At 39.5% G+C, this 23,723-nt stretch overlaps 1 protein-coding gene and 1 long non-coding RNA gene across 4 annotated transcripts; one reads left to right on the top strand and one right to left on the bottom strand.

Moving 5' to 3' along the window:
- On the bottom strand, positions 1–18,367 carry LOC122669345. The gene is made up of 4 exons (XR_006333998.1): positions 18,002–18,367; positions 13,815–13,821; positions 9,132–9,138; positions 1–14 (listed from the first exon to the last, which is right to left on the bottom strand). It is a non-coding gene; the product is annotated as an uncharacterized LOC122669345 (long non-coding RNA).
- LOC122669344 (homeobox protein knotted-1-like 3) lies at positions 13,993–22,341 on the top strand. 3 transcript variants are annotated; one of them, XM_043866092.1, is made up of 6 exons: positions 13,993–14,832; positions 18,401–18,521; positions 21,086–21,282; positions 21,408–21,539; positions 21,633–21,769; positions 21,860–22,341. In XM_043866092.1, exons 1-6 carry the CDS (start codon positions 14,047–14,049, stop codon positions 21,861–21,863), a joined length of 1,377 nt encoding a protein of 458 aa, XP_043722027.1. In that variant the 5' UTR covers positions 13,993–14,046; the 3' UTR covers positions 21,864–22,341. The 3 variants fall into 3 exon arrangements, with proteins under 3 accessions (XP_043722027.1, XP_043722026.1, XP_043722025.1); XM_043866091.1 differs by having other exon boundaries at positions 21,852–22,341; XM_043866090.1 differs by having other exon boundaries at positions 21,849–22,341.
- The last annotated feature ends 1,382 nt before the right edge of the window (positions 22,342–23,723 follow it).

Below are 23,723 nucleotides of genomic sequence, written 5' to 3'. Positions count from 1 at the left end.
TATATTAATATAATCTATAATTGTGTTCATAAAATAATTATAAAAACCGTAATCTATGATCATTTTATCATACTAGGTCGGAATTTTTTCACCATAGGTTAAAAGAGTCTAAACTATTGGGTTGTCATTATTTCTTCAACTCCTATTTCTACGAAATTGAAAATACTCTTACTATAATATGGGCTGATGTTCTCTGTGTTGCAGCGCAGCCTGTGCCCAGACACATGGGTCTACCATTTTAGAGGGCATGGTGGTCATTTCACCCACCCCCATTTGTCTGGGCGCATCCTATGCCCCCGCATAGAGAACATTTGGCCTATTATTAAAGGAGTCTCATCTAACTACTAGAACCTATAAATTATGACCAAAAGAAATTCTTTTTTCATCGGGTAAAGAAAAACTCATTATCCATCTTACGATAGAATAGTTTTCTACTTTTCTGAGTGCTTGTGAAACATTATATTATTAGTTTGTGTCAACTGTCAATTTATAAGCAAAATCGAAATTGAAACGACTATTTAAACTTGAGCCGGAATAAATCAAAAAAATTCAATTTGTTTTAGTTTGAAATAGTGAAATGTCATTTGGTTCGGTTCAATTTGGATTCTAGATTTAATCCTTTGGTTTGAATCAAACATAATACAATGTAATTTATATAAACTGAACTAAACTTAAACCATACTAAACCCTATAATCCCTATAATCATGTGTGTTTATTAACTCATGTGAAATTCTCTATTGTGGTTTCATCTTTTACTTTTTGAGGGTAATGATTGTGGGTTTCATTGTTAAGCTGTATAAAAATAGTTGCAAGGCACCGGATTTGACATTGCGGGACTTGTGTAATAATTTTCTTTCCAACTTTATTTATTTCAACAAGGGGCAATTACTATACTATCACTCTCCTACACTTGGCCCATATGGACTAAAACTCTCCTATCTTAAACCTTTTTTTTTTATACTCCCCTGCTTTTACACTTTTACACCTCCTTCTCTCCTCATTTGTTTTTTTTTTGGGTGGTAAATAGTGAATTTATTGAAGAGAACGGATACAACTCCAATCGTCTGCCACAAAGGGAGTAGCTAGGCAGGGATCGGAATTGAGCCAAACAGTCCGCTCTGTAACAGATTGGGCCCTCCTGACCAGGAAATCAGCGACAACATTTGCATTCTTGGAAATGTGCTGGAAGCTGCACTCATCAAAATAAGAAGCTAGATGAAGAATATCCTCAACCATTGGCCAAATAGAGAGAGCCGAGGTACCACCCCTACTGAGAAGAGCAGTAATGACCTCTAAACTATCACTCTTAACAATAATCGAGAGGGTGCCTTCCGAAATGGCTTCAAGAAGGCCCTGTCGAATGGCGATTGCTTCCCCCACCACCACCTCCGAGAAGGGAATTGGATCCAAAACAGCCACAATACAGCGCCCAAGGTGATCTCTAATGAGAAAACCGATGCCACACTTGTTTCTCTCCTTGCACAGGGAAGCATCTCCATTGAGCTTAACTTTTCCTGAGGGAGGGAAGAGCCAGATTTGATCACTGAGGGGTCTCGCTGGACGAGGGGGAGCTTGGGAAGATCTACGTGCCTTAAGAAACTCCATACATGCTGTGGAGGCAGCAAGAAGGACTTCATTTGGGGTCCAAGCTTTCTTGTTGAAAAGGAGATCGTTGCGACCTGACCAAAAATACCAGAGAATAAAGGAGCACAGAGTTTGGCACGCCTTCATCTGATCTTTAGAAGAATTGTTGAAGACGCCCCAGGTTTCAAACCATTCATGAATTCTGATATTTTTGCGCATAGAAATTCTATGAGAAAGTGCGCTCCCAAACCAGACGCATCTTGCGAAGTCGCAAGTCAGCAGAACATGAGAGCTCGTCTCTTCCAGAGCACCACACCGGTGACAAATATTCTCAACCGGGATTTGTCTATGATTTAGAGCTGAAGCTGTTGCGACCCCATCAGCACACACTCTTCATAAAAAAACTTCGGATCTTGGGGAGAGTATCAATATTCCAAATCTGCTTCCAAATTACTTCAGGTACATCATCCCACAGATGATGAGACGAAGAGGAAGCTCTCGAAGCCATCACCTCCTTCTCTTGGTTGCAGAGAACATAATAAGCACTCTTCACAGAGAAGGTGCCATCCTTAGACCCACCCCAAATTTTCTGATCCTAAAGTTAAACAAGTGAAGCTGGATCTTAAGGATGGCAGCCTGATCAGAAGGGTGAAAGTAACGCTCCAACAGAGACCTGTTCCAGCACCTATTATCATGGTCTATAAGCTCAGCCACCAAAGTAAGAGGACAGTCCTCATCGGGGGGATGCAGAAGTTTAAAGCTTCGGGCGGAAGGGATCCACAAATCATCTCTAATATTGATATGATCACTAGACCCTACCTGCCACAGTAAACCAGATTTTAGAACTTCATGACCCAGCAAAATACTTCTCTAGGGCCAAGAGGGAGACGAGCCCAGGGGCGCCGCCAAGAAATCACAACTAGCATAATAGATACTCTTCATAAATAAAGCCCAAGGAGAACCAGGGTTACTCCACAAATTCCAAGCTACCTTCGCAAGCAACGCCTTGTTATGGAGAGCGGGATCCCTAAACCCCTGTTGCGTGTGAAAACCTCCGTCGTCTGATTCGCCCACGGATGAGCCTGCAAAAAGACGAGTGAGCGCAAGGAGAGCAGGTGTGGCTCCGGCCTAGGAATCTCCGATGCTCAAGTCAGGTCTCCAATGCAACAGCGTAACAGCTAGTAAAAAGTGAGATGAGCGTTTGAGCTCCATACCTGAGTATTTATAGAGGGAGATGAGGCGGTTGGGAGAGTCCTAGTATGGTAGGAGTTCTTCTCTTGGAAGGCTCTTCCATGTAGAGCGGAGTGGAGAGACATTTTCGGGGTCGGACTCTCGTTAAGGTAAGAGTCCATGTAAAGTGTGATTCCGTATTGCGCTGTGATTGTGGATCGACCCTTATCCCGCGATTCTCAGGTGGTACTGATGTGGCCTTGTGATCTCCGGTGGGGGCGTTATGGTGGCCTCTGCGGAGAGCTCGGCCTCAGAGCTCGGCCTCGGCCTATGTAACCTGAGGGTCATCATAAGTTGTATGTGGGCTCGGCCGCACTATGGTGCTCCAATCGCGGCCGACTTGCGTAGGCTCGGACCAAGGGGTCGGCGGGCATGCAGCTCGGCCGTGAAGGGGAGATCTCTGAGTCAGCATTGATCTATCATCGTGTCGTGCACTCAATGCTCGGTTGAGTTCTCGACGAGGTGCGTGCTCGGCTGGGTGCTCGATCCCCGAGTGGCGGAGTATCAAATCTGGCGATGACGGGGTCGGCTCGGCTCCGCAAGACTCGGTTCGGTTCATTAATTGTCCTCGGCTCGGTCATGTGTCAGCCTTTGATTGGTGGGTGATTTATGCCTTATCAACCCCAAACCCCCTTTTTCCTTTGATAAGCACATATGCGACCAAGACACCCAATGGAGCTTCTTCTTATTGGTGGCATCCTCCCAATAAAAGTTGGAAGCGGCCTTGCGAAGATGAGCATGGTGAGAAGCAAGAAGCTTGAAATGAGAAGAAGCATAGTTGGCTAAAGAAAATGCCACTGATTTCAACATTACCTCTTTTCCTGCATAAGAGAGTAACTTCTGTTTCCAACACTCAAACTTTCTTCCAACCTTATCAGAAATTTCTCTAAAGAGGGTAGCCTTAGAGGATCCAAACTGGGTAGGTAAGCCCAAGTATTTATTAAAACCCTTACCATAACTTACTTTTAGGATGCACAAAAACCATCTTTTGAATTTCAAGGGAACGTTTGGGCTAAAGGAGAGGGAGGACTTCTACAAATTCATTGCTTGGTCACTCACCTTGCAATAAATGTCGAGGCAATCACGAAGGTGGCACACCTCAGCTAACTTCATCTCAGAAAACAGTAGGCAGTCGTCTGCAAAAAGCAAGTGAGTAACCGGCTCTGCTCTATTCCGAACTCTAATCCCCTTCAAAAGGCCTGGATTTTCAGCCTTACTGATAACCCCACTAAGAGCTTGCGAACATAAAATGAAGAGAGCCGGGGAAAGGGGGTCTGCTTGCTGAATACCTCGGGTAGGGAACACAGTACCACGCACCGCTCCATTGATAAGAATTTTGTATGACACCGAGCGCAAGCAAGCCAGCACCAGACTAACCTACTGATCCGAGAAGCCAAAACGATGTAAGAGCTGCTCCTCTCTCCTCATATTTTTAAATACCCAGAATATTGCTCTTACTTTTCACCTAGTAACCTGCTAATATAATTATCCATTCTTAGTGAGTGGTTCACAAGTTGCTTTTACCGAACCAAGAAAGAATCAATCAGTTAACAAATTTGTTTTTAACAATTTTTAGGGACGAGACTAATTTGATAATGATTTTTATCATTTCTTTATTATTTTTTAGGGATAAAGAACGTGACCCAGTCGAGGGGGTGTGCCAGTATTTCGTTCATGGCTGTGTCTAAGCGTAGGTATACGTTGCGTTGCCCAACCAAGTGGTATTCCTTTTTCCTATCTTGTAATCCCTAAAACCTCTTGTTGCTACCTTATTGAGTGTACCACTGGTCCCCATGCCAATACGGCTGAGACCAATACAAATCTCATCTTAATGCCGATCCTAACATTGATTACTAAATCCATGATGATGGATGAGACAAAAGGAAAAAAAAAAAAAAAGAAAAGATAAATTGACATGTCTTAAGTGCTAATGCATTTAAATATAATTCAACCAAAAAATAATGATTTAATTGCATTAAAATACATAAGGGAAAGAACTACTTCGTTAGTGGGAGCAGTGTTGAAAAGCCAACATTTTTCTTACTTGGTTCGATAAAAGCAAACTTATTAAAAATTTGTTAACCGATTGGTTGTTTCTTGGTTTGGTAAAAGCAATTTGTGAGTCACTCACTAAGAATGAATAAACATATTAGCAAGACACTAGGTGAACGGAAGGGCATTCTGGGTATTTAAAAACATAAGAAAAGAAGGAGATGTAAAAGTTTAAAAGTGTAAACGTGTAAAAGCAGGGTAGTATCAGAAAAAAGAAAAGAAGTTTAAAATAGAAGAATTTTAGTAAATATAGGCTACGTGTAGAGAAGTGATTGTAATTACCACTTTCAACAAGTTATAGAGACAGTGTACGGATCGAATAGTACAATAAAATTGAATCGAATTGGATGGCTATCAACTGGGTGGTGGGCCCACTAAGTCGGTAACGTGGAGTGTCTTCGGCCGGCCGGCCGGCCGGCTTCCATGCAAGCAGTTTCCACGTTGGCAAACAACGTAGTGGATGCCCCACCGTGGCACCGAGACCAAGATGCCTGAATGACCACTAGCAAATTTTTCATAAGTGAACCACGTGTCCGAAATGAGCAATTTTAAGCCTGGCCTATGATATATTTCTAAATTACATTACAAAAGGGTCAGTGACGTGGAAAAAAACATAGAACGTGTGGCACTGGAAATCTGGGGCCTTTGCGTGCTTGATTCTCTGACAGGATGTTTTCTGTGCGACAGCGCAAGCTGTGAGCAAGCACATGCGCCTGCCATTCGGGGGTAGGGTGGTTATTGCGCCCACCCCCATGTGTCTGGGATCAGCCTGCGCTGCGGCACAGAGAACAGCACCCTTTGACAAAAATACCCATTATATACTATGCTTTTATAAGGTATGAAAAAGGTTTCAGGAGGTCGACACGGGTGGTGTTGTTTTGTTTTGTTTTGTTTCTTTTTTTTTTTGGTTTAGGATTTTGGGGTGAGGGGCAGAGGGGGTGGTAAACTGTTTAAGTGTGTGAGGGAAGAAATCGTACAAGAGCATGGGAGGAGGGTTCTCTCAGCAAGCGGCATAGAAGGGCGCACCAATAAGTACTGAAGAAACAGTTTCATATACAAGGGTAGAGAGGTCATTTTATATAAGGAAGAGAGAGTAGAGAGTGTGCTAGTGTACCAACAGGTCAGTCGGTCGACTCAATGAGTTTTGTTCTATAAAAGGGATCACCTCACTACCTGTTGCGTGGAATGGAATCTCCCATGTCAAGTGAATGGGAGCAAAGAGAGGTACCACATGGTTCATATATGGATCTTTATCTCCTCCAGTTCCCCAGTTCCTCTAACAAGGGGGTTGGAATGACCACCCTACCCCTGCCCGAACACTCTATCCATGTGGGACCCACCACCCCTATTAGAGGAACCGGAGAACTGGGCTGGGTAAGGAGCTGGAGGAGATAATTTTCCTTCGTATATAGGGGGTGCCACCTGTTAAGGGAGAATGTGTGTGTGTGTGTGTGAGAGAGAGAGAGAGAGAGATCCGTTACACGAAAATCATTTTTCATAATGTATTATGTATATAGGTGAAAGTTTTCTTCCACCCATAGAGATGGTTCACCCACTATCCTAGGGTTTACAAACAATGTGTACATTATGTTTATTTAACAAAATTACTTTTATTTATTGTGCTTCCATAGCGATTGCGGGTATCTATTCATCTTAGAGGATAAAGTAAAACTTCAAGATTACAAAAAATGGGGAAATGTTCTCTACATTGGGGCAAGTTGGGCCCAAACACACAGGGTGGGCAAAATGATTGCCCCGGCCCGCCATGCCCCATGTGTCTGGGCGCAGCTTGGGCCCTTGTGCGCTATGGTGCAGAGAACATCACCCCACAAAAAATATACTAAGCCATCTAAAAAAAAATAGAAGATTTTGGACACCTCATTTGTAAAATATCTATAGGTGAGAAAATTATCCTCTCAGGTTCTTTGCCTGGTACAGATCCCTAGTGCCTCTAATATGAGAGAGGTGGACCCCACTCAGGCAGTGTGTTCATGCAGAGGATAAGGTGATCATTTTCACCCCCTATGAGAGGAACCGTATGATCTGTACCAGGTAGAAAACATGAGAAGATAAAGATCCCTATAGGTGTCCCATTTAGTTCTGCCATGTGGACGAGGAGATATTGTGATTTTGAAGGTCTAGAGAATGGTTTTGATCGGACACCAAATTTCATACTTAAAAATTCAATTATATATATATTCATATTTATTGTCATGGAGCGCCTTGTTGATAGCCTAATCGTTGTCGTGCACCTAAGAACTTGTCCCTTCATAAAATCTGCTCAAAAAAGAAGTTGGGGGAAGCTTTGTTGAGCCAGTAGCGTAGAAAGCATACCAATGAAGAGGGTTGAAAGATCCTTTAATATGTGCGTTCATCTATGGGTGCGGGTGTGGGTGCGGATGCGGGTGTGGGTGAGAGAGAGAGAGAGAGCTAATGTGCCCTCAGCGATTGACTCAACGAATCTTTCCTTCCCCGAAAAGGGAAAAGGTTCTTTGAGCTACCCTCTCATTGCCTTTTTATGTATGGAACTATTTTGTCACATTTTATTACATTTTATTGATGCACTCTTTTATGTCAATTTGCTTAGATAATACTCTAAAAAAAGGACAAAATACCCTATTAGGTTGAGTGATCCCTGCAAAAAGTGCAAGGTCAATGAGAATATACGTAGAGACATCAATGGGGTGGGATTTTTTTTTAAAAGGCAAAATAATCATTTTGCATAATTTGCATCTGAGCTCAGGTTGCGTGTAACCTAGTAGGGATTTCTTTTCTTAAAAAAAAAAAAAAGGAAAAGAATTCTCTCTGGGAGTGTGGCTTACGCTAACCCTTGTTTTGAGGAGGAGAGAGATAGATTCATTAGAGTATTAGCATAGGCCGCACTTCCGGATAAAAAACTACTTCTAAAAAAAATAAGGGAAAAATCGAAAAAGTTCTCTGTCCGAGAGTGTGGCCTACAACAGCACTTCCATGAGTCTATCTCTCTCCTCCTCATATAAAAAGACATCTCTAACCCTTGTTTGAAGGAGGAGAGAGATACATTCATTGGAGTATTAACATAGGCCACACTTCTGAATAAAAAACTACTTCTAAAAAAATTAAAAAGAAATAACTGAACTCTATACCAAAAAAGTCCAGTGATATTATATAGCCTGAAAGACTGTTTTACAGATTAGAGAAGGAGTCCCTTAGAAATAATAGAGGACATTTCACATGAAATGGAAAGATATTGTAATCAATGAATAAGGTTAGCTTTGGGTTCTATCAAAAAAAAAAAAAGGGTTAGATTTGGGTTAAAATGGAAAGAATATTATATTCAATGAATAGGGTTAATTTTGGAAATGATAATTTACCTACAGGCCACAGGCGTGTCAGATTTAAAAATATTTTTCTTTTTTTTTTTTCAAAAAAGAAAAAAACCAGAAAAAATCTGTTAACGAGTAATTGCCTTCTGGCTGACGGCGAGGGAGGAAACACAGTCCACTAGGTCGAGGGGGACCATTCTACGTCATGCCACGTGTGCAGAAGGGCTGAGCTGCAACAGTAGCTCGGTGGGACCCGGCCCTTGGAAGCATAGAGGGAGGGAAGAAGAGGGGACCGCTTGCTTTCGGCCTATATTGAAGAGGAGGTTGGGTGAGTGAGTGTGGGGACCACCAAGCACCAACCACGTAACGAACGTGATAAACCCCGGCGGCTCCCCAGGCAAAGATCTCTCTCTTCAGACAACAAAAGCAGCAGGGAGAGTCAAATTCTACGGGGATGGACCCACCACCATCCCGTAGATGCTCTCTCCACGTGTACGATTGTGGTCCACGGCACACGGAGCCGCCGCGTGTCGATTTGATAGGTTTTGATCCTTGTGCGCGAGTGGCGGAGAGAGGAGCAACGTAATTGCAATCGGGTTCCCCTCGGAAACCTTTTGTATGTCGTAGTGTCCTCCTGGGCCCTCCGCCCCTCCGTCCTTGCTGAGAGCTGATCGCGGTCACCGGCCATGCTCGACAGCCCGCGACCGACCTCCTGAACAACGACTTATAGCTTCTTTTTTTTGTTTTGGGGGGTGAAAACAACTACTTATAGCCATCCAGCATTAATTCATTTCTCTCGTAAAAAGCTGCAACCTGCATCGATCATTAAACATTAAACAACAAAACAGTGTTTTTTTTGTCTGATAACATCTCCAAGAACATTGTAAATGATAATTCCACCACATTTAAGAGATTCAGTTTCTCTCCACTCACACGGAGGACAGAATCCGTTCCTCTACCCCTATACTACCTGTACGCTACTATCGGATAAGGGTATCTTGGATCATGAACCATAAGGATGGGAATTAATGATAAATCCATAGTCCAATCAAAGTGTCAAATAACCATTGAATCATTGATGAAGAGATTCTCTCTTCACCCTCTAATGAGTGAAGAAAAAATTCACATTTAAAATTCTCCCACCCTTGGATTCACCCCTTGGATTGCATTGAAAAATATGTAAGAATAATAAATGTGGACTAAATTTTCCTTAATCACTTACTTTGTAAAAAAAAAAAATGTTGATTAAATTTTCCTTAATCAATTATTTTGTACGCATTTAAAATTCTCACTCCCTTAATCCCATACTTTGAATACACTTCAGCATAGCTTGCAATGGGCACACTTGCAAGCAAATTTAGATAAAGGATAGACACACCACCCACACCCACATGTAGTAGGATAGTGGGCAACACCAATAGGCAATAAGCAAGAGGGGTGTGGGCCTAGCATCATACTGGAGGGGTAGAGATCATTTCAAAGGGGCGAAGAGAGAGAGAGCCTGTGCCAGCTAGCTTGTGGCACACGGGCTGTATCCCAGCCGTTTCCCTTGTTTGTGTTTCTCTTATTCATACGACTAATACAAGTCAATTTGAAGGTTATATGGGGAAGTTTGCCTTAGCCTAAATCCAAATCTGACTCCAATACCTCACCTTGCGAAATGTTGCTTGAAAAAACGGTGTTGATATTCAACATTGGCATCTTCTCAAGTAAAACCCGATTTTCTTTCCCCCTGCGGTTCCATTTCTCTCTTATAGTTGAGCTTGGGAAAATTGTAGTTCGTGGGAGAGATATCAATCACTCAAAAGGGATTTTAGAGGTTATTTAGACCAAATTTAAGAGTTCGATCACAAGCATGTTAACATATGTCAAGCATCGATAAAGAAATGGTTTTTTTGGCTATTACTATTGTAAGCTAATATTTTTCTAAACGAATTTAGACTGTACGGCCATTGGATTTGAGAACTAGGTTTCTCCAAGCTTCATATTTGTTTGGGAAAATTATTTGGACATCCCTAAACTATGAGAAAATTATTTGAACACCCCCTGAACTATGGCCATTTTGCTTATGATTACCAACTTTTGAAACAATTCCTTGACATCCCCGAAATTTGATGGTGTTAATCTGTTGTTAGTGTTTAAATAAAAATGCCTATGGAACCTTTATCACCTTTTGAATAGAAAACAGTAAAATTAAAATTACCAAAATACCCTTCTTCTTCTTCTTCTTAACCCCTCATACGAACCCAATCAATAGGGGATTTTAGTACTCGATGCCCAAATCTAGCGCCTCTGAAGTCCAGGTATTAACTCATCTAAATTGCAAGTCCAGAGTACCTACATCTGAATCTGTACTTGACGGTAACAATGGAGTTGCAAATCTGATGCACAACAGTGGGAGCTTTAGCAACAGCGGCTTCTTCGACTTCAGTTCACAGTGAGCAAAGAAAACAGATAAAATCGGATCTGTTTTAAAGGGGTAATTTTCAGTTGCAAGCCCTAGATAAGAGAGAGAAGAAATTAGGGTTTCTGCGATTGCCCAATCCCTTCTTTTAGTTTCAGTGGCTAGGGTTCGAGGAACTGCTGCCATAACGAGAATGGATCTTTAAAGCTTTATTGGCTCATCGCATCATCCAGACAATCCTGCAAGAGTGCTGACTCACACCTATATATATTCTTTTGAAATAAATCGATGGGCTGTCCGGTAGAGGTTGAAGGAGCAGGATGGGAGTGATTCTCGGTTTCTCACCCTCTCTGCTCTTCTTCTTCTTCTTCTCTTTTTTTTTTTTTTTTTTAATTGGTGGAACCCTAGAGGGAGTGGGGATGGAGTTGCAGAGCGATAAGTCCCCAAGCTAAGTAGAAAACAAAAAAAGTTAAAAGGACTGATTTTTAGCAGATTAACATGAAACTGAAGTAAGGAAAAAAACTGAAATTATGGAGTTGAATTAGGGAGCAATTCAGCCGAAAGCAAAAGGTTTCGATGTCTGAAATTAGGGAGAAACAATATGATGGAATTTTGGGCAGATTATAGTGGTCAGAAAATGAGAAGAGTAACAAAAAATATTAGTTATAGGAACCAGAGGGAGAAATGACAAAATAGATGCAAATTTTGAGATTCAAAAGGAGAGAATCGAGGTTTTTACCTCTATGAACAGAGGAATCCCAAGTCGTTCCATTTAAGCAAGTAAGCATTGATTCCATGAAAAACCAGCAAAAATTAATCTTTTTGATCTATTTTATTCCATCAATAGTAGATCGAACGAAAATAACATAAAGGAGAAATCTTTCAAATTCACCTCAGTCTAAACTTGAATCCCTCGAGTGAACACCATTATATTTCAAAGTCCAAAATTTGATTTCTTCAAACCCAGAAAGGAAGCATGTGTATCTTCTCTTGCCCTAGAAGTGTAGAACAGCGAGAGGGAAAAGGAGGGTTCAGACTTCATAAATCATCTTCATTCTCTCCCAATCATCACAATCGCAATTCTACGGTGTAAAGCTTTCTACTACTAATTCTTGTTCTGTTTCAATCCCAGCTATTCCCTCCCTGAGGCAAAAACCACGGTAGATAATATTTTTCTGTTAGAAGATTCTGGAGAGATTTATTAGGGTTTGAATTTGAAATCGATTAAGGGTTTGGGTTATTTTGATTAGAAATTTGTTTAAGAACAAAGAATTTTTTCTGAAATCGATTGGGGTTTGAATTTGAAATCGTTAGGTTGCAGGAAGAAGGAGAAGAAGAAGAATGAGGAAAAGGGTAAAAGGGTCACTTCACTACCTTTTAAGGGTAGTTTAGGCATTACAAAAAATTTAACCGATGACATCATCACTTAACTAACAGACATGACCTACTTGAAATAAATGATAAAATACAAGGGGTGTTCAAATAATTGTTTGAAAAATTGGGGAATCTAAGCAAATTGGCCGGGGTATCCAAGTAACTTTATAAGATTTCTATCATGTCTATTTCTATTGTTAGATTTTATTTCATTTGGATGGGTAGGAATCAATGTGTCTTACGATTAAGCCTAACTCTCCCTTTATGAAGCAATATTTAAAAGTGGATTAATGAATTGCACCTTACCTTTTATTTCATGTGAGACTTTTATATATTCAGGATGACACCTTTTTAACCTTAAGGGATTACCAGGGTTTGCAAAGTGAGCATTGTCCCATTATAATTTACGATGGCAACTTATAAGATCTAACACAGGTGAAACTAGGTGGACTTCACTTTTATTATTTAACAATCAATTCCTTGTGGCTACTACGGATTTTGGTATTGTAGAAAGTGTTGAGGATGTGGAAATCAAGGGATTTATTATAAGGATTGCAAAGTGCATTAGAGTTTTTTTTTTTTTTTGATAGAAAGAAGACTATTCATTCAAGCATGTCTAGCGTCAAGCAAAAAAAAAAACAAGATATAGAAAATAGATAGAGAGCATGATAAACACAAGGTATGAATATACGGTATTCGAAACCAAGGAGCAGGAATTGACCTAATCTCACATGCCATTAACTGGGTCATCTAGACTAGAGGATGAGTCACAACCACTTTCCTAGAAAAAAAGTTATAGATATAGCTAACATAGAGCGCATGCACAAGCGTGTCAATAGAGGGGCCTTAAACATTCCGAACAAACCAATGCCAAATTGCCACGCAAGACGACACACTGCCATAGCCTATTTTCAAACAGACTTGTCGGATCGACAAAAGTCTACTGAATCGACTAATGGAGCTTCAACTGACGGCAAGAAGACCACTAGAAATGCTACCATAATCTACTTTCGAACAGATCTGCAAAGATCTGCTGGATTGGCGAGTGGAGCTTCGTCAGACAACAGGAGAGGGATGGTGAAGATTGAACAACGGCTGGAGTTTCGGAGCCGATGATAGTCTTGGTGTCACTAGCACCTGGATCGACATAACTTGCAAACACACAAACAAAGAAAAAAGAAAAAACTCCCTTGTTTGGGGGCCCCTCGACACAATGGCTAAAAACCATAACTATCCACAGAGTTGGGGCTGGATAGGGCAGGGCGGGAGATCGAATAGAAACCGATAAAACTAGATCGTATGTAAAACGATTCTAATTTTGACTAATTCTTATCTAGTTCGATTTTGATTTCACTTTATCAAAATATAAATCGCACTACAACCGAACCAAATAACTTTGACAACCTTAATGACAAACTCCAAGTTTAAATGATGTCTTATTTCCTTACTTTTCAATAATGTTTTTCCTTTTTATTAGGCAAAAGATTCCGTATAACGTGCACGGTCCTGTCCTCTCTTATAGAGTTATATTAGGGGGCGAAATGACATAATCCCTTAATTGACACTTCGTAACCCGTCCCCTCTCAATCTCTCATACAGCCGCATACAAACGGATAAACCTCCCCTTATTAAAACAAAAAAAAAAAAGGGTTTAAGTACAATAGTTACAAACTGGTTTCCGGTTAAAGAAAAAAACTTTTTCTTAAGAAACCTTTTTCCGTGCTGAGTATATTTCGGCGGCGTATCAGAGGATAGTGGTTTTCCATTTACCGGTTCCGTTTCACACGGTTTTTCTTAAAAAAAAAAAAAAACTACATTTTTTTTTTTGGTAAACTAAAAAAAAAAAACTACTTTTCAAAGTTACAATTCAACTAACTATACGTGTATGAAATATATAAGAATAAAATAATCTATTTTCTTTCTTTCACTAGTACTCCACCGGCTCCTGCTCGGTCGCTTGCACTCGTTCCCTTCTAGTCTAGGCCTTAGGCCTGTAGAGAGATAGAGAGAGAGAGAGAGAGAGAGAGAACTCAGAAGAGAGAGAGTTCTTGAACCAGAGCCTCGATGAGATTATTGCAGTGAGACCAACGTCATTAATGGCGTTTCACAACCATCTGTCGCACGAGATGGCCCTTCAGCATTTCTCAGACCAGCTAGGGGAGAACACAGCGGTTTTACGGAGTATATTGCCGGAGCAGCTTGGTCAGTCTTCGTCAAACGCCACCACCGGTGCCGGAAAAGACCAAAAAGATATACAGAGGTTGATGATCGAGACTGTTGGGAAATCGCAGCAACAGCAACCATCGCAGCTCGGTGGTGGACCGACGTGGCTTAACAAAATTCTCCAGCAACAAAACCAGTACGTTGATGGAAGCTTTCTTCACTTGCAAACCAATTCGGACTCAACGACCTCAGGCGCTTCGAACCAGTGGCTTTCACGGCCGATTCTGCAGCGGAACTCTAGTGATGTCGGTGCTGGTGACGATGTTCCGGTGTCTAGTGACTCGATGATTGCAGCTGCGATGTCGCACGGCTCAGCCGATTTGAACGGTAATAATGATAACAGAAACAGTGGTAACAACCATAACCAAGGAGACAACAACGGTGGAGGGGAGTTAGCTGAGAACGAAGCTGGTGGTGGAGGGGATGGAGTTGGTACTTGGCAGAATGCAAAGTGTAAAGCTGATATCTTGTCTCATCCACTTTACGAGCAGCTTCTCTCGGCGCATGTAGCGTGCCTGCGTATTGCAACACCGGTTGATCAATTGCCCAGGATTGATGCGCAGCTTGGTCAATCGCAGCATGTTGTCGCCAAGTATTCGGTTCTTGGACATGGTAGTCAGTCGCTTGGGGGAGACGATAAGGAGCTTGATCAATTTATGGTTTGTTTCATTCCCCTGCGCGTCCTTCTTTTGTTGCTTTTGGATTTTGTTTGGTTCCATACGGTATTGATTAGTATAGTATTACGTTGCTTATTTGATTGAACTGAATTTTGATGTTTCCCAACGTTCGCTTGCTGATTCTTACGACTTGGAGGTTTGTTTGGATTTTCACTCGATGGCTTCCAATTTTATGACCTTGTTTTGAATTCTTTTCATAAATTGAGACCCCATTATGCTTGGATGAACATGAAGCTCTTTCACTTCTTGTAAATTATGTTTGATGGTAATTGCAATTTCGCAGAGACTGGAAGTATTGATTCGTCAGTTTTGGGCGATATTGTTTCTAGTGATTTGCATTTGAGTGGAAGATGAGGCGGGTGTGGCAAATAGAGTAAAATAAGCTACTGAATCATTTTGGATCTTCTGGCGTCGTTCTCTCCATATTATCTATAAAGTATTTCTCTGGTTGGCAATATTTCCGGTTTTTGACTGATTGGGATTTTGGACCAGAGTGATCATTGCCGGTCTTATCCTTTCATAACTAGTGTAGTATGAGGTGTTTTCAGATATTTAGTCCTGTTTGAAGGGAATTGAAGGGGGTTCCAAAATATCTAAAAATGCAATGGATTAGTACTAATAGTGTCTGGCATAAGAAATATAATGCCGACAGATGGGTGACATCTCGTTATACCACAATTGGATGAGTGCAAAAACATGTCACTGAGTTGTGGTTTATCAACAATTATAAGATTTTAGTTTTTTTCAAAGACAGACTCGAAATCTTCAAATTGAGGGGAAGAAAAGTCAAATAAAAATACATCCAAAAGTTGAGATGTAATAACCTCTAAAAGTCTACTAACAAACTGATACTGTTGTTCTGTTTAGCTTATAACTGTTTTTGGAACAGTTTTTTTCTGATGACTTAAGAAAATATGGAGAACCTGGAATCTGCTGCATTATTACAATTAGTTTGAATCACTTTCAAGGAAAATTATGTTTCTTTTGTAGCCATTGTTATCTGGATGATGATTTTAATCGATGTGGATGATAAATTGCTGAAATAGAATCTAAGTGGGGCAGAAAAGTGTAAAGCTGCAGAAAGCTGCAGGTCTCTTTTGATGCTTTAATCATACTGAAGGAAAGCAGGAACGAAGACATGATTGCACCAAATTCACTTTCCTTGTTGATGTTTGAAAAAAAAGTTAAGGATGGTGGATATATTGTGGGCATATCAGGTTGGCATTAAGGGGATGATGAATTTGATGCGTTTGAAAGTAGTTAGTTTGAAATTAGAGTATCTGATATATGGCAAGTAAAATATTAACTGCTTGTCAAGGAGGAATCTGGAAGGGTTGGTCTGAAATGTTGGAATCTTGCAGCGATAACATAACCGGACAATGATGTTTTGAGTGATGGTGGTAAGAGGGAATTTAGATGCCGAATTATGGTAGGTATTGTATCACCTATAGGTGTCTAGTTGAGTAATACTTGGATGCTTCAGAAAACTATATGGATACAAGTGTATGTCACATCTTCTGTGAGATTTCAATATTGATGGTTGATTTGTGTGTGTGTGAGTTAAAGTTCCCTGAGAATAAAATTAGGTAAGAGATATCAATGCCTCCATAATTTGATATAGGAGGTTTCCCCCCTGTGACTGCAAATGGTTGGCCCTATTTATACCCCACTTTTTTGATGAGCAGCATTTTATAAATGAAAAAGAATAAAACGAAAATTAGAGGCCTTCTAATAAGTGCCTAATTCAATGATTGTCATTGTGAACTCATAAGTGCACTCCTTTTCTTTAGCTGATTTTCATTACTTCAACTCATTATCAAGATCAGGGAAGTGCCTGAATTGCTACCCTATAAAGGTAAACTTTAAAATAACTTTGATGCATTAGAGTTATGTACTTAATGACTTCCTTATGATTCTCTATTCATTAAATTTTTTGAATTCTTTAACCATTTTCATGTTTCAACTAAATCTGTTACATAGAAAGAAATTTAACTAAGAATCCTCTACACATTTAGGATTTATTAATATAAGAATTAAATTAAATGTTGGTTGAAGGCTGGTATCTTTGTCAATAAGTAATTTGAAAAGGAGTTCAAAAACTACCTAGCCTCTCATAATTAGTGTATGTGCGATTAAGAAGGATGACATTTTATTTGTATGGCTGAACATAATATTTAGGACTTGTGGATGCACACAAATTTGCAACTTACTTCATATCCCTGAGAAAAATGAAAGATATCTTATGCACCTTTTCTAAAAGGTCATGGAATCATTGTTTAATGAACTCTCATAGTGTGTACTGTTTCCAAGGCTTTAATGCTTTCTTATTTAAGTGTAGACACTAAGATTTTGATTGTGAAAGCAAATGATTAGGGACAGTATTGGTTCCATTAATTTCTGGCTGAGTTCTTCTTCTTTTATGGACTGCTGCATGCGATGGTACTCTTACAGTTGACCATTTAAAACCAAAAAGAGGATCCTTAGAAATATCTGCTCTAGCCAATATGCTATGCGATTTTGTGAGAAATTATAGGCCTCCAACTCAATTGATCTATTTGCTTGGAATATAGTAGAAGGTTATTTGGGAACCACATAGAACCAGCATATGCAACCAGCTTTTTCAAGATGAAAGAGCTTGCACACACTTGCACATTGTAAAGCAAAGATTCTGCCAGACGAGCACTGTCTGCCCTTCTACATAGGTCTTTGGGCCCTTGATAGCCTTGTATGTAATGCTATTCTTTCTTCTTTTTTTTTTTGGGGTGGGTGGGTGGGTGTTCATCCATGAAGAGTTGGGCAACTTTGTGTTCAGAACTAGAGCCCAAACTCTTGGCTTGACTTATTTAATGGGGGAGGGATAGGGAATTTGGCTAGGTCATTCCAGCATTCAGGGGGAAGCTATCTGACTTAATGGCCAGCTTGTTTTGTGGTTAGATTCCATGTCAAAACTAGATCCTTTGGTTGTCCTTGGTGTTTACTGTTTTAATTAACAACAATGAGTGTTCTCAGTTGGAGCTTCTGTTCTTGGCATTAATTGAACAAAATAGGATGACTTTATATGTACTTTGGATCTTTTTGTCTACATAATAGATCTTAGAAGCCAGTCACTACTGAGCGAGAAAGCTTACTGATATGAACCCTTTCTGTTTACAGGATTTGCCCCAATGTCAGATGTTGATACTAATCTTTGGTTTGAGTGTTCTCCATAGATCCATCCCTTTGATGATTCCTATGTCATTATTGTAAGTTGATGGGGTCATATATTCTTTATGGAGATGTTTGTTTCAGAGACCAATTTAATGTTTCGAACGAATCAATAATACTTAGAACTTAGAACTATTCCGTTGGAGATTACGGAGTATATGAAAATTTCTCAGTTGTGTGTTTATTGTTATGCAACGTAATGGTTTTTAATTGCATTGCCAACTGATATGCTGTATTTTAAAAATTTATTGGTCTTTGTGAAGGCTCTGTAGATTTTTATTTAATCATTTTCGATGATATTTTTCTAAGTCACCTGATTCTGTCTTTTTTATTTTCTGTTGTGTAGACGCATTATGTTCTACTGCTTTGTTCCTTCAAAGAACAACTGCAGCAGCATGTTCGTGTCCATGCAATGGAAGCTGTAATGGCTTGCTGGGAGCTGGAACAATCTCTACAAAGTCTAACAGGTGACTTTCAGTTTTGATATCCAGAAATGGTTTTTCCTTAAACAAAAATTTACATTTATATGATTCTTTTTTTTTTTTTGGGGGTGAATGTGGTGGTTGGTTGTTCAGTGAGTTGTATTGTTGTTAACTTTTGTTTGAATTTACCATATTATCCTGCAGAAATTCCAGTTGGGATCTCTGTAGGTACCTCAAATGCATAATTATGAGTTTTTTTGGCAGGTGCATGTTAAATGGTCAGCTACAATCGTTCTCAGATTGATAGTTTCCTTTATCCTTTTTAGTTCCTTGTTGCATAAAAAATATTATGTTTATATGAAATGTCAACTGTCAGGTTTATAGGGTTAGCAGATGGAGATTTACATTGGAATGAAATTGTCAGTAGAATAGTAGATCAGGTTGAGAGGATGATTTAACCAAAATTCAATTTACCCCCTAAAAAATCCAGTTATCTAGGCAGGTCAGGATCTCATCAGTGGATCTACTCTGATTTTACAAATAACATTTCTTACCAAGGCTGCATGGGTGTGTGTCTGGAAATTGAGATTTAATGTGTTTTTGTGAGTGTTAATATAATGAGCTGAAAAAGGAAAGAAGGAAAAAGACATTAAAGAGGGGATTGAGAGACTCAAAAAATATATAAAAAAAAGAAATATTTATTATGGACTATAGCTTAATTTTTTTAATGTACAGCAAGAAATAAGGAAATCAAGTGCTGAGAGTTGTATAGTATTGGAATCTGAGTGAACAAGCATCAATTCTTTGCATTTTCATGTGGGAATAGAATTTAGTATGAATTTTAGGAAAAATTAATTAAAATTCATCTAATTATACGAGGAATGCGATCTTTGAGAGACCAATTGCATGATTTGTGTGGTTACCTGAAAGCTCACACTATGGATTTGAGAAGACTGCTAGAATGTTCTGTTACATACTCTACCACAGACTATCATACATATGGCTTACATCCCCCCTCCCCTCTCATAGTAAATAGGTAACTCAGATATGTCTATTTTACGGTAACTTTTAATGAAACATATTGCACTTAGAATTGAGGGGTTGATAAGTTGAGTAGTTTGGTATGAAGTTATGTGAACAAGAAATTCCGATGACTCTGAGGACAGCATCCTGTATGGTGCAGAATCTTGGAAATCAAATGAATTTTGAAGTAGAATGACTATTGCTGAGGCATGAATGAGAGTGACAAGTAGCAAGACTATAAAGTAAGAAGAAAAATGATGCATTCTGAGGATCTTGGGTGTAGAACCAATAAGCAATAAGATAAGGGAAGTCAACTAAGAAGACTTATCTGTGCAATAAAAATCAATATTACTGCACCAGCAAGGAGTTTAATGATGAAAGTTATATAAACTTTGAAAGGTGGCAAGTAGCGAAGGAAAATTTCAGGATTGAGGGTATAATGAGTGATATGGGCCTAGATACAATGGTAGGTGGAATGAGACTGCACCCTAAATATGGAAAAGACAAACAAAAGAGGAATAAAGGAAGCTCAGAGACCAACTGGTATATGAAGTCATCTGAGGTCGAGGGTATGATGGGAGATATGGGCCTAGATACAATGGTAGGTGGAATGAGACTGCACCCTAAATGTAAGACTAACAAAAGAGGAATAATGGAAGCTCAGAGACCTACTGTTATATGAAGTCATCTGAGGTCTTATAGTTCGTCAATGTGGGATTGTTTTCAATAAGTTTTACCTCAGATCAAACAGAAACATTTCAGAAATGTCAATGAAAATGTGTGTTCTTTTTTGGGTTAAACATTAGGGGGATTTGGGGAAGAATTTTGCAAAAATTTGAAACTAGTCACTGATATTTGTGAATTTTATACTAATTTTTAAACTTGTTATGAGCCAAAAAAAAGTTTGCAATATGTTAGATTAGACAGCTTCCTCCCCCCCCCCCCCCCCCAACCCCTTGTGTTCTTTAAACAATATCACCTGAAGTTCAGAATTCATTAGACACTGGTCCATAGTCCCCCTGTTTTTTTCTTTTTGTTTTTGTACAATCTCACATTCTCACCTAAAGTTCAGGACTCAGTAGACAGTGGTTCTCAGTCCCCCTATTTGGCACTCTATTTGATCTTGCTGGCCTTTACAATCACCATGTGATCAACTGGCAGTGAACCTTGTTCTTCACACCACTTGCCGCGCTGCGCGGGGTGGGGGGGAGAGGGTAACCACCATGCTGATGTACTGATGATTGATTATTGGTTTTAGTTTGGCTACTGCCAGATTGATGCTACATTTTGCTGCTTGTTGGATTCATTGTGTGCGAAAATCTATCTTATCTTCTGATTGCCTTCACTGTTCCCTCTTCTATTCTATGATCACCTTACATCAGCATTATGTGCCTATGCATTGATTCAATCCGTGATTGCTAAGGATGCAATTGGTTATTATTTTTCTGAATGCCCTCATTTTTTATTTATGTAATTTATTGGGATAACCCCTAGGGTAGTGATAGTGTTTCTTTGCATCAAATTGTTTTGATGATGATAATCTTGTATAACTGTTATATATTTGACCTATCATGCTGCATGAACAGGTGTCTCCCCAGGTGAAGGTACAGGTGCAACAATGTCAGATGATGATGATGATGACCAGGCAGATAGTGATGGAAACTTGTTTGATGGAAGCTTGGAGGGGCCAGACAGCATGGGATTTGGTCCTCTTATTCCTACTGAGAGTGAAAGGTCCTTGATGGAGCGTGTGAGGCAAGAGCTGAAGCATGAGCTGAAACAGGTGAAGATCAAATACTTGGCCTGTTTTTTTGCATATCTAAGGTTTCCAACCAGTTTTTTACCTCCCCTCCCCATTAAAAAAGAAAAAGAAAAAGTGGTTTCTAACCAGTTCCCTGGATCTTTCAGGGTTACAAGGAGAAGATTGTGGACATAAGGGAGGAAATTCTGAGGAAGAGAAGAGCAGGAAAACTCCCAGGAGACACCACCTCACTCTTAAAAGCCTGGTGGCAGTCACATTCAAAGTGGCCATACCCAACTGTATGTCTGGCTAAATCCTACTTGCAGATCATTCAATTGCGTATGTGATGCTATCAACTTATTAAATGCCCAAGTTTCTGGTTCTCATTTCAGGAGGAAGACAAGGTGAGATTGGTACAGGAAACAGGCTTGCAATTAAAGCAAATTAATAACTGGTTCATTAACCAGAGGAAAAGGAACTGGCATAGTAACCCTTCATCTTCTACAGTGTTGAAGAGCAAACGCAAGAGGTATTCTAGCCAGAGCATCTCTACCTGTTGAAAGCTTTTGATTCTTTTATGGACTTCTGCCAACTTAAATTTGAAAAAGAAGTAATGCAGGTGAAAACACTGGTGAACGGTTTATGTAGATGATATTCTACTCGCATTTGACCCCAAACGAACAAATGTTCCCTCCATGCTTCTTGATTATACAATGGGTGTTTGAGCATCGAACTACAGAGAAGCATGTAGATCGTAATGGGATATGGCCGTATGAGGACACTATAGAGGTCCATGTAGAGATATTTATTTTGCTTATACCGAAAAGTCTAATATGGTAGATGAGGCACGCGGCTATCTACTATTTGCAGGTGGTTGGTTTGAACACTGGAAGTTTTGTGCACAATTGACAGGTATGGATGCAGTTAGCTCAATACCTATGATTCATGTTTTGCTATATTCTTGAGGTTCAAATTGAAAAAAAAATGTATAATATTGTAACAATGCCGTAGTACATATTTTTCTTTCTCCTTGTAGTGGCAGATTTGAGAAATTCTACTCTACATATGTCAATAATTATACTCGCAGGTTTTGGGTGTACAGTGTAATATTCTTGTGGATGTTTCTCCTAGCACTTGAACTAGCGACAAAATTTTACCAAAAAAAACACACTAGAACTAGCGACAATTGCATGTGGTTGACTAAACCCAAGTGGTAAATTTCACCTGTGTTTGGTATGTATTCTTGGAATGAGTTATGGGTAAAATGCATTTGAAGCGAGAAAATAGAGAAGAATTGGGTTTTAGAATACGTTCTAGATCAAGAATCTATTCTGAAAATACATACCAAACACAGCTTACATTTCAGATTGAAACATTGGAAATTTCACATTTTAGCCTGTTAACTGAAATGTCGTATAACTCTCTTCCAAAACAGTTTACTTTTAAAGAAATGAAGTTTTAAGTCATGTAAGCCAATCTCCCACTTTAAAGTACTGGGGTTTGTATTCATTTAAAGCCCATCTCGGCCAAAATTCCCAAAATTTCTAATGGGTTTCAACTGAAATTTGTAAAATGGGTAAAATGGAGGTTGGCTGACCCAAAATGTAAGAAGCCCATTAAATTACCCAATTCGTTAACAACGGCCATTTTAGGTGGGCTAACCTGTTCAGTCTAAAATCGCTGAAATACTCTGATAGGATTACATGTATCGTCAAGTGGTAAGAAATATCAAGCATTTTGTCAAGAATTTGAAGCACTTCAAGGTAGATTGACATCTAGTTAGACCATCTGGATCCTTTTAGGTAGGCTCAACATTTCCCATCTTTTTTTTTGGTAACTACATTTCCCATCACTACTCCCCCTCTGTAGGTCACTCTACAATTATGTTGTAAATAGCTGGACTTAACCTAGATTGATTCATATGATTAAAGCGATTCATTGTACACTTCATATAAAAAAAAGAGGGGAGGGAAGAGTAGGTTTCTTGCCTTTCTTCCGTGAGTAGCGGAGGAATTCACAGTTTAAGATGGTGGGTGTTGTTGGGGATGAATGCGTAAATATGAGGAAAAACTAAACAAACAATCACATGGGGATATAAGTAATTTAACGTGGTTTGACACGAATGCTTACATCCACATGAGAGAATCAAAGAATTTTTCACTAGGCTATGTGATTTCGTTTGCTTGTTTCTAGGGTTATATTACAAAGACAATATATAGGAAACCATAATCCCCATATAATATCATAATTTACCTTTGTACATATAATGGATCCAAGACATGACATAAACATATACAAGTCCAAATAATGATTATGTGGGTCACTACAGATTACAGAATACAAGACAAAAAAAATTCAACAATCTCCACCTTGGCTTGGATTCTGCAAGTCATACTAAAGAAAAAAGGGTGTTGGTATTGATTTTTCAAACTTTCGCAATTGTGTCTACTTTTCTATCACATCCAAACTAGCATGGACCACAC

Source organism: Telopea speciosissima, chromosome 7 (genome assembly GCF_018873765.1).
Source record: "Telopea speciosissima isolate NSW1024214 ecotype Mountain lineage chromosome 7, Tspe_v1, whole genome shotgun sequence".
NCBI classification, from domain to species: domain Eukaryota; kingdom Viridiplantae; phylum Streptophyta; class Magnoliopsida; order Proteales; family Proteaceae; genus Telopea; species Telopea speciosissima.
Note: the sequence above shows the minus strand (reverse complement) of the source record. Positions and strands in the feature narration are given on the sequence as shown.

What these genes read in the sequence shown, in the direction of transcription:
- LOC122669344 (XM_043866090.1), top strand. Translation starts at nt 14,047, where the DNA reads ATGGCGTTTCACAACCATCTGTCGCACGAGATGGCCCTTCAGCATTTC. An exon ending in AGGAGCTTGATCAATTTATG is followed by an intron (nt 14,833 to 18,400) that starts GTTTGTTTCATT and finishes TCTGTTGTGTAG; the next exon opens with ACGCATTATGTTCTACTGCT. An exon ending in TGAAGCATGAGCTGAAACAG is followed by an intron (nt 21,283 to 21,407) that starts GTGAAGATCAAA and finishes TGGATCTTTCAG; the next exon opens with GGTTACAAGGAGAAGATTGT.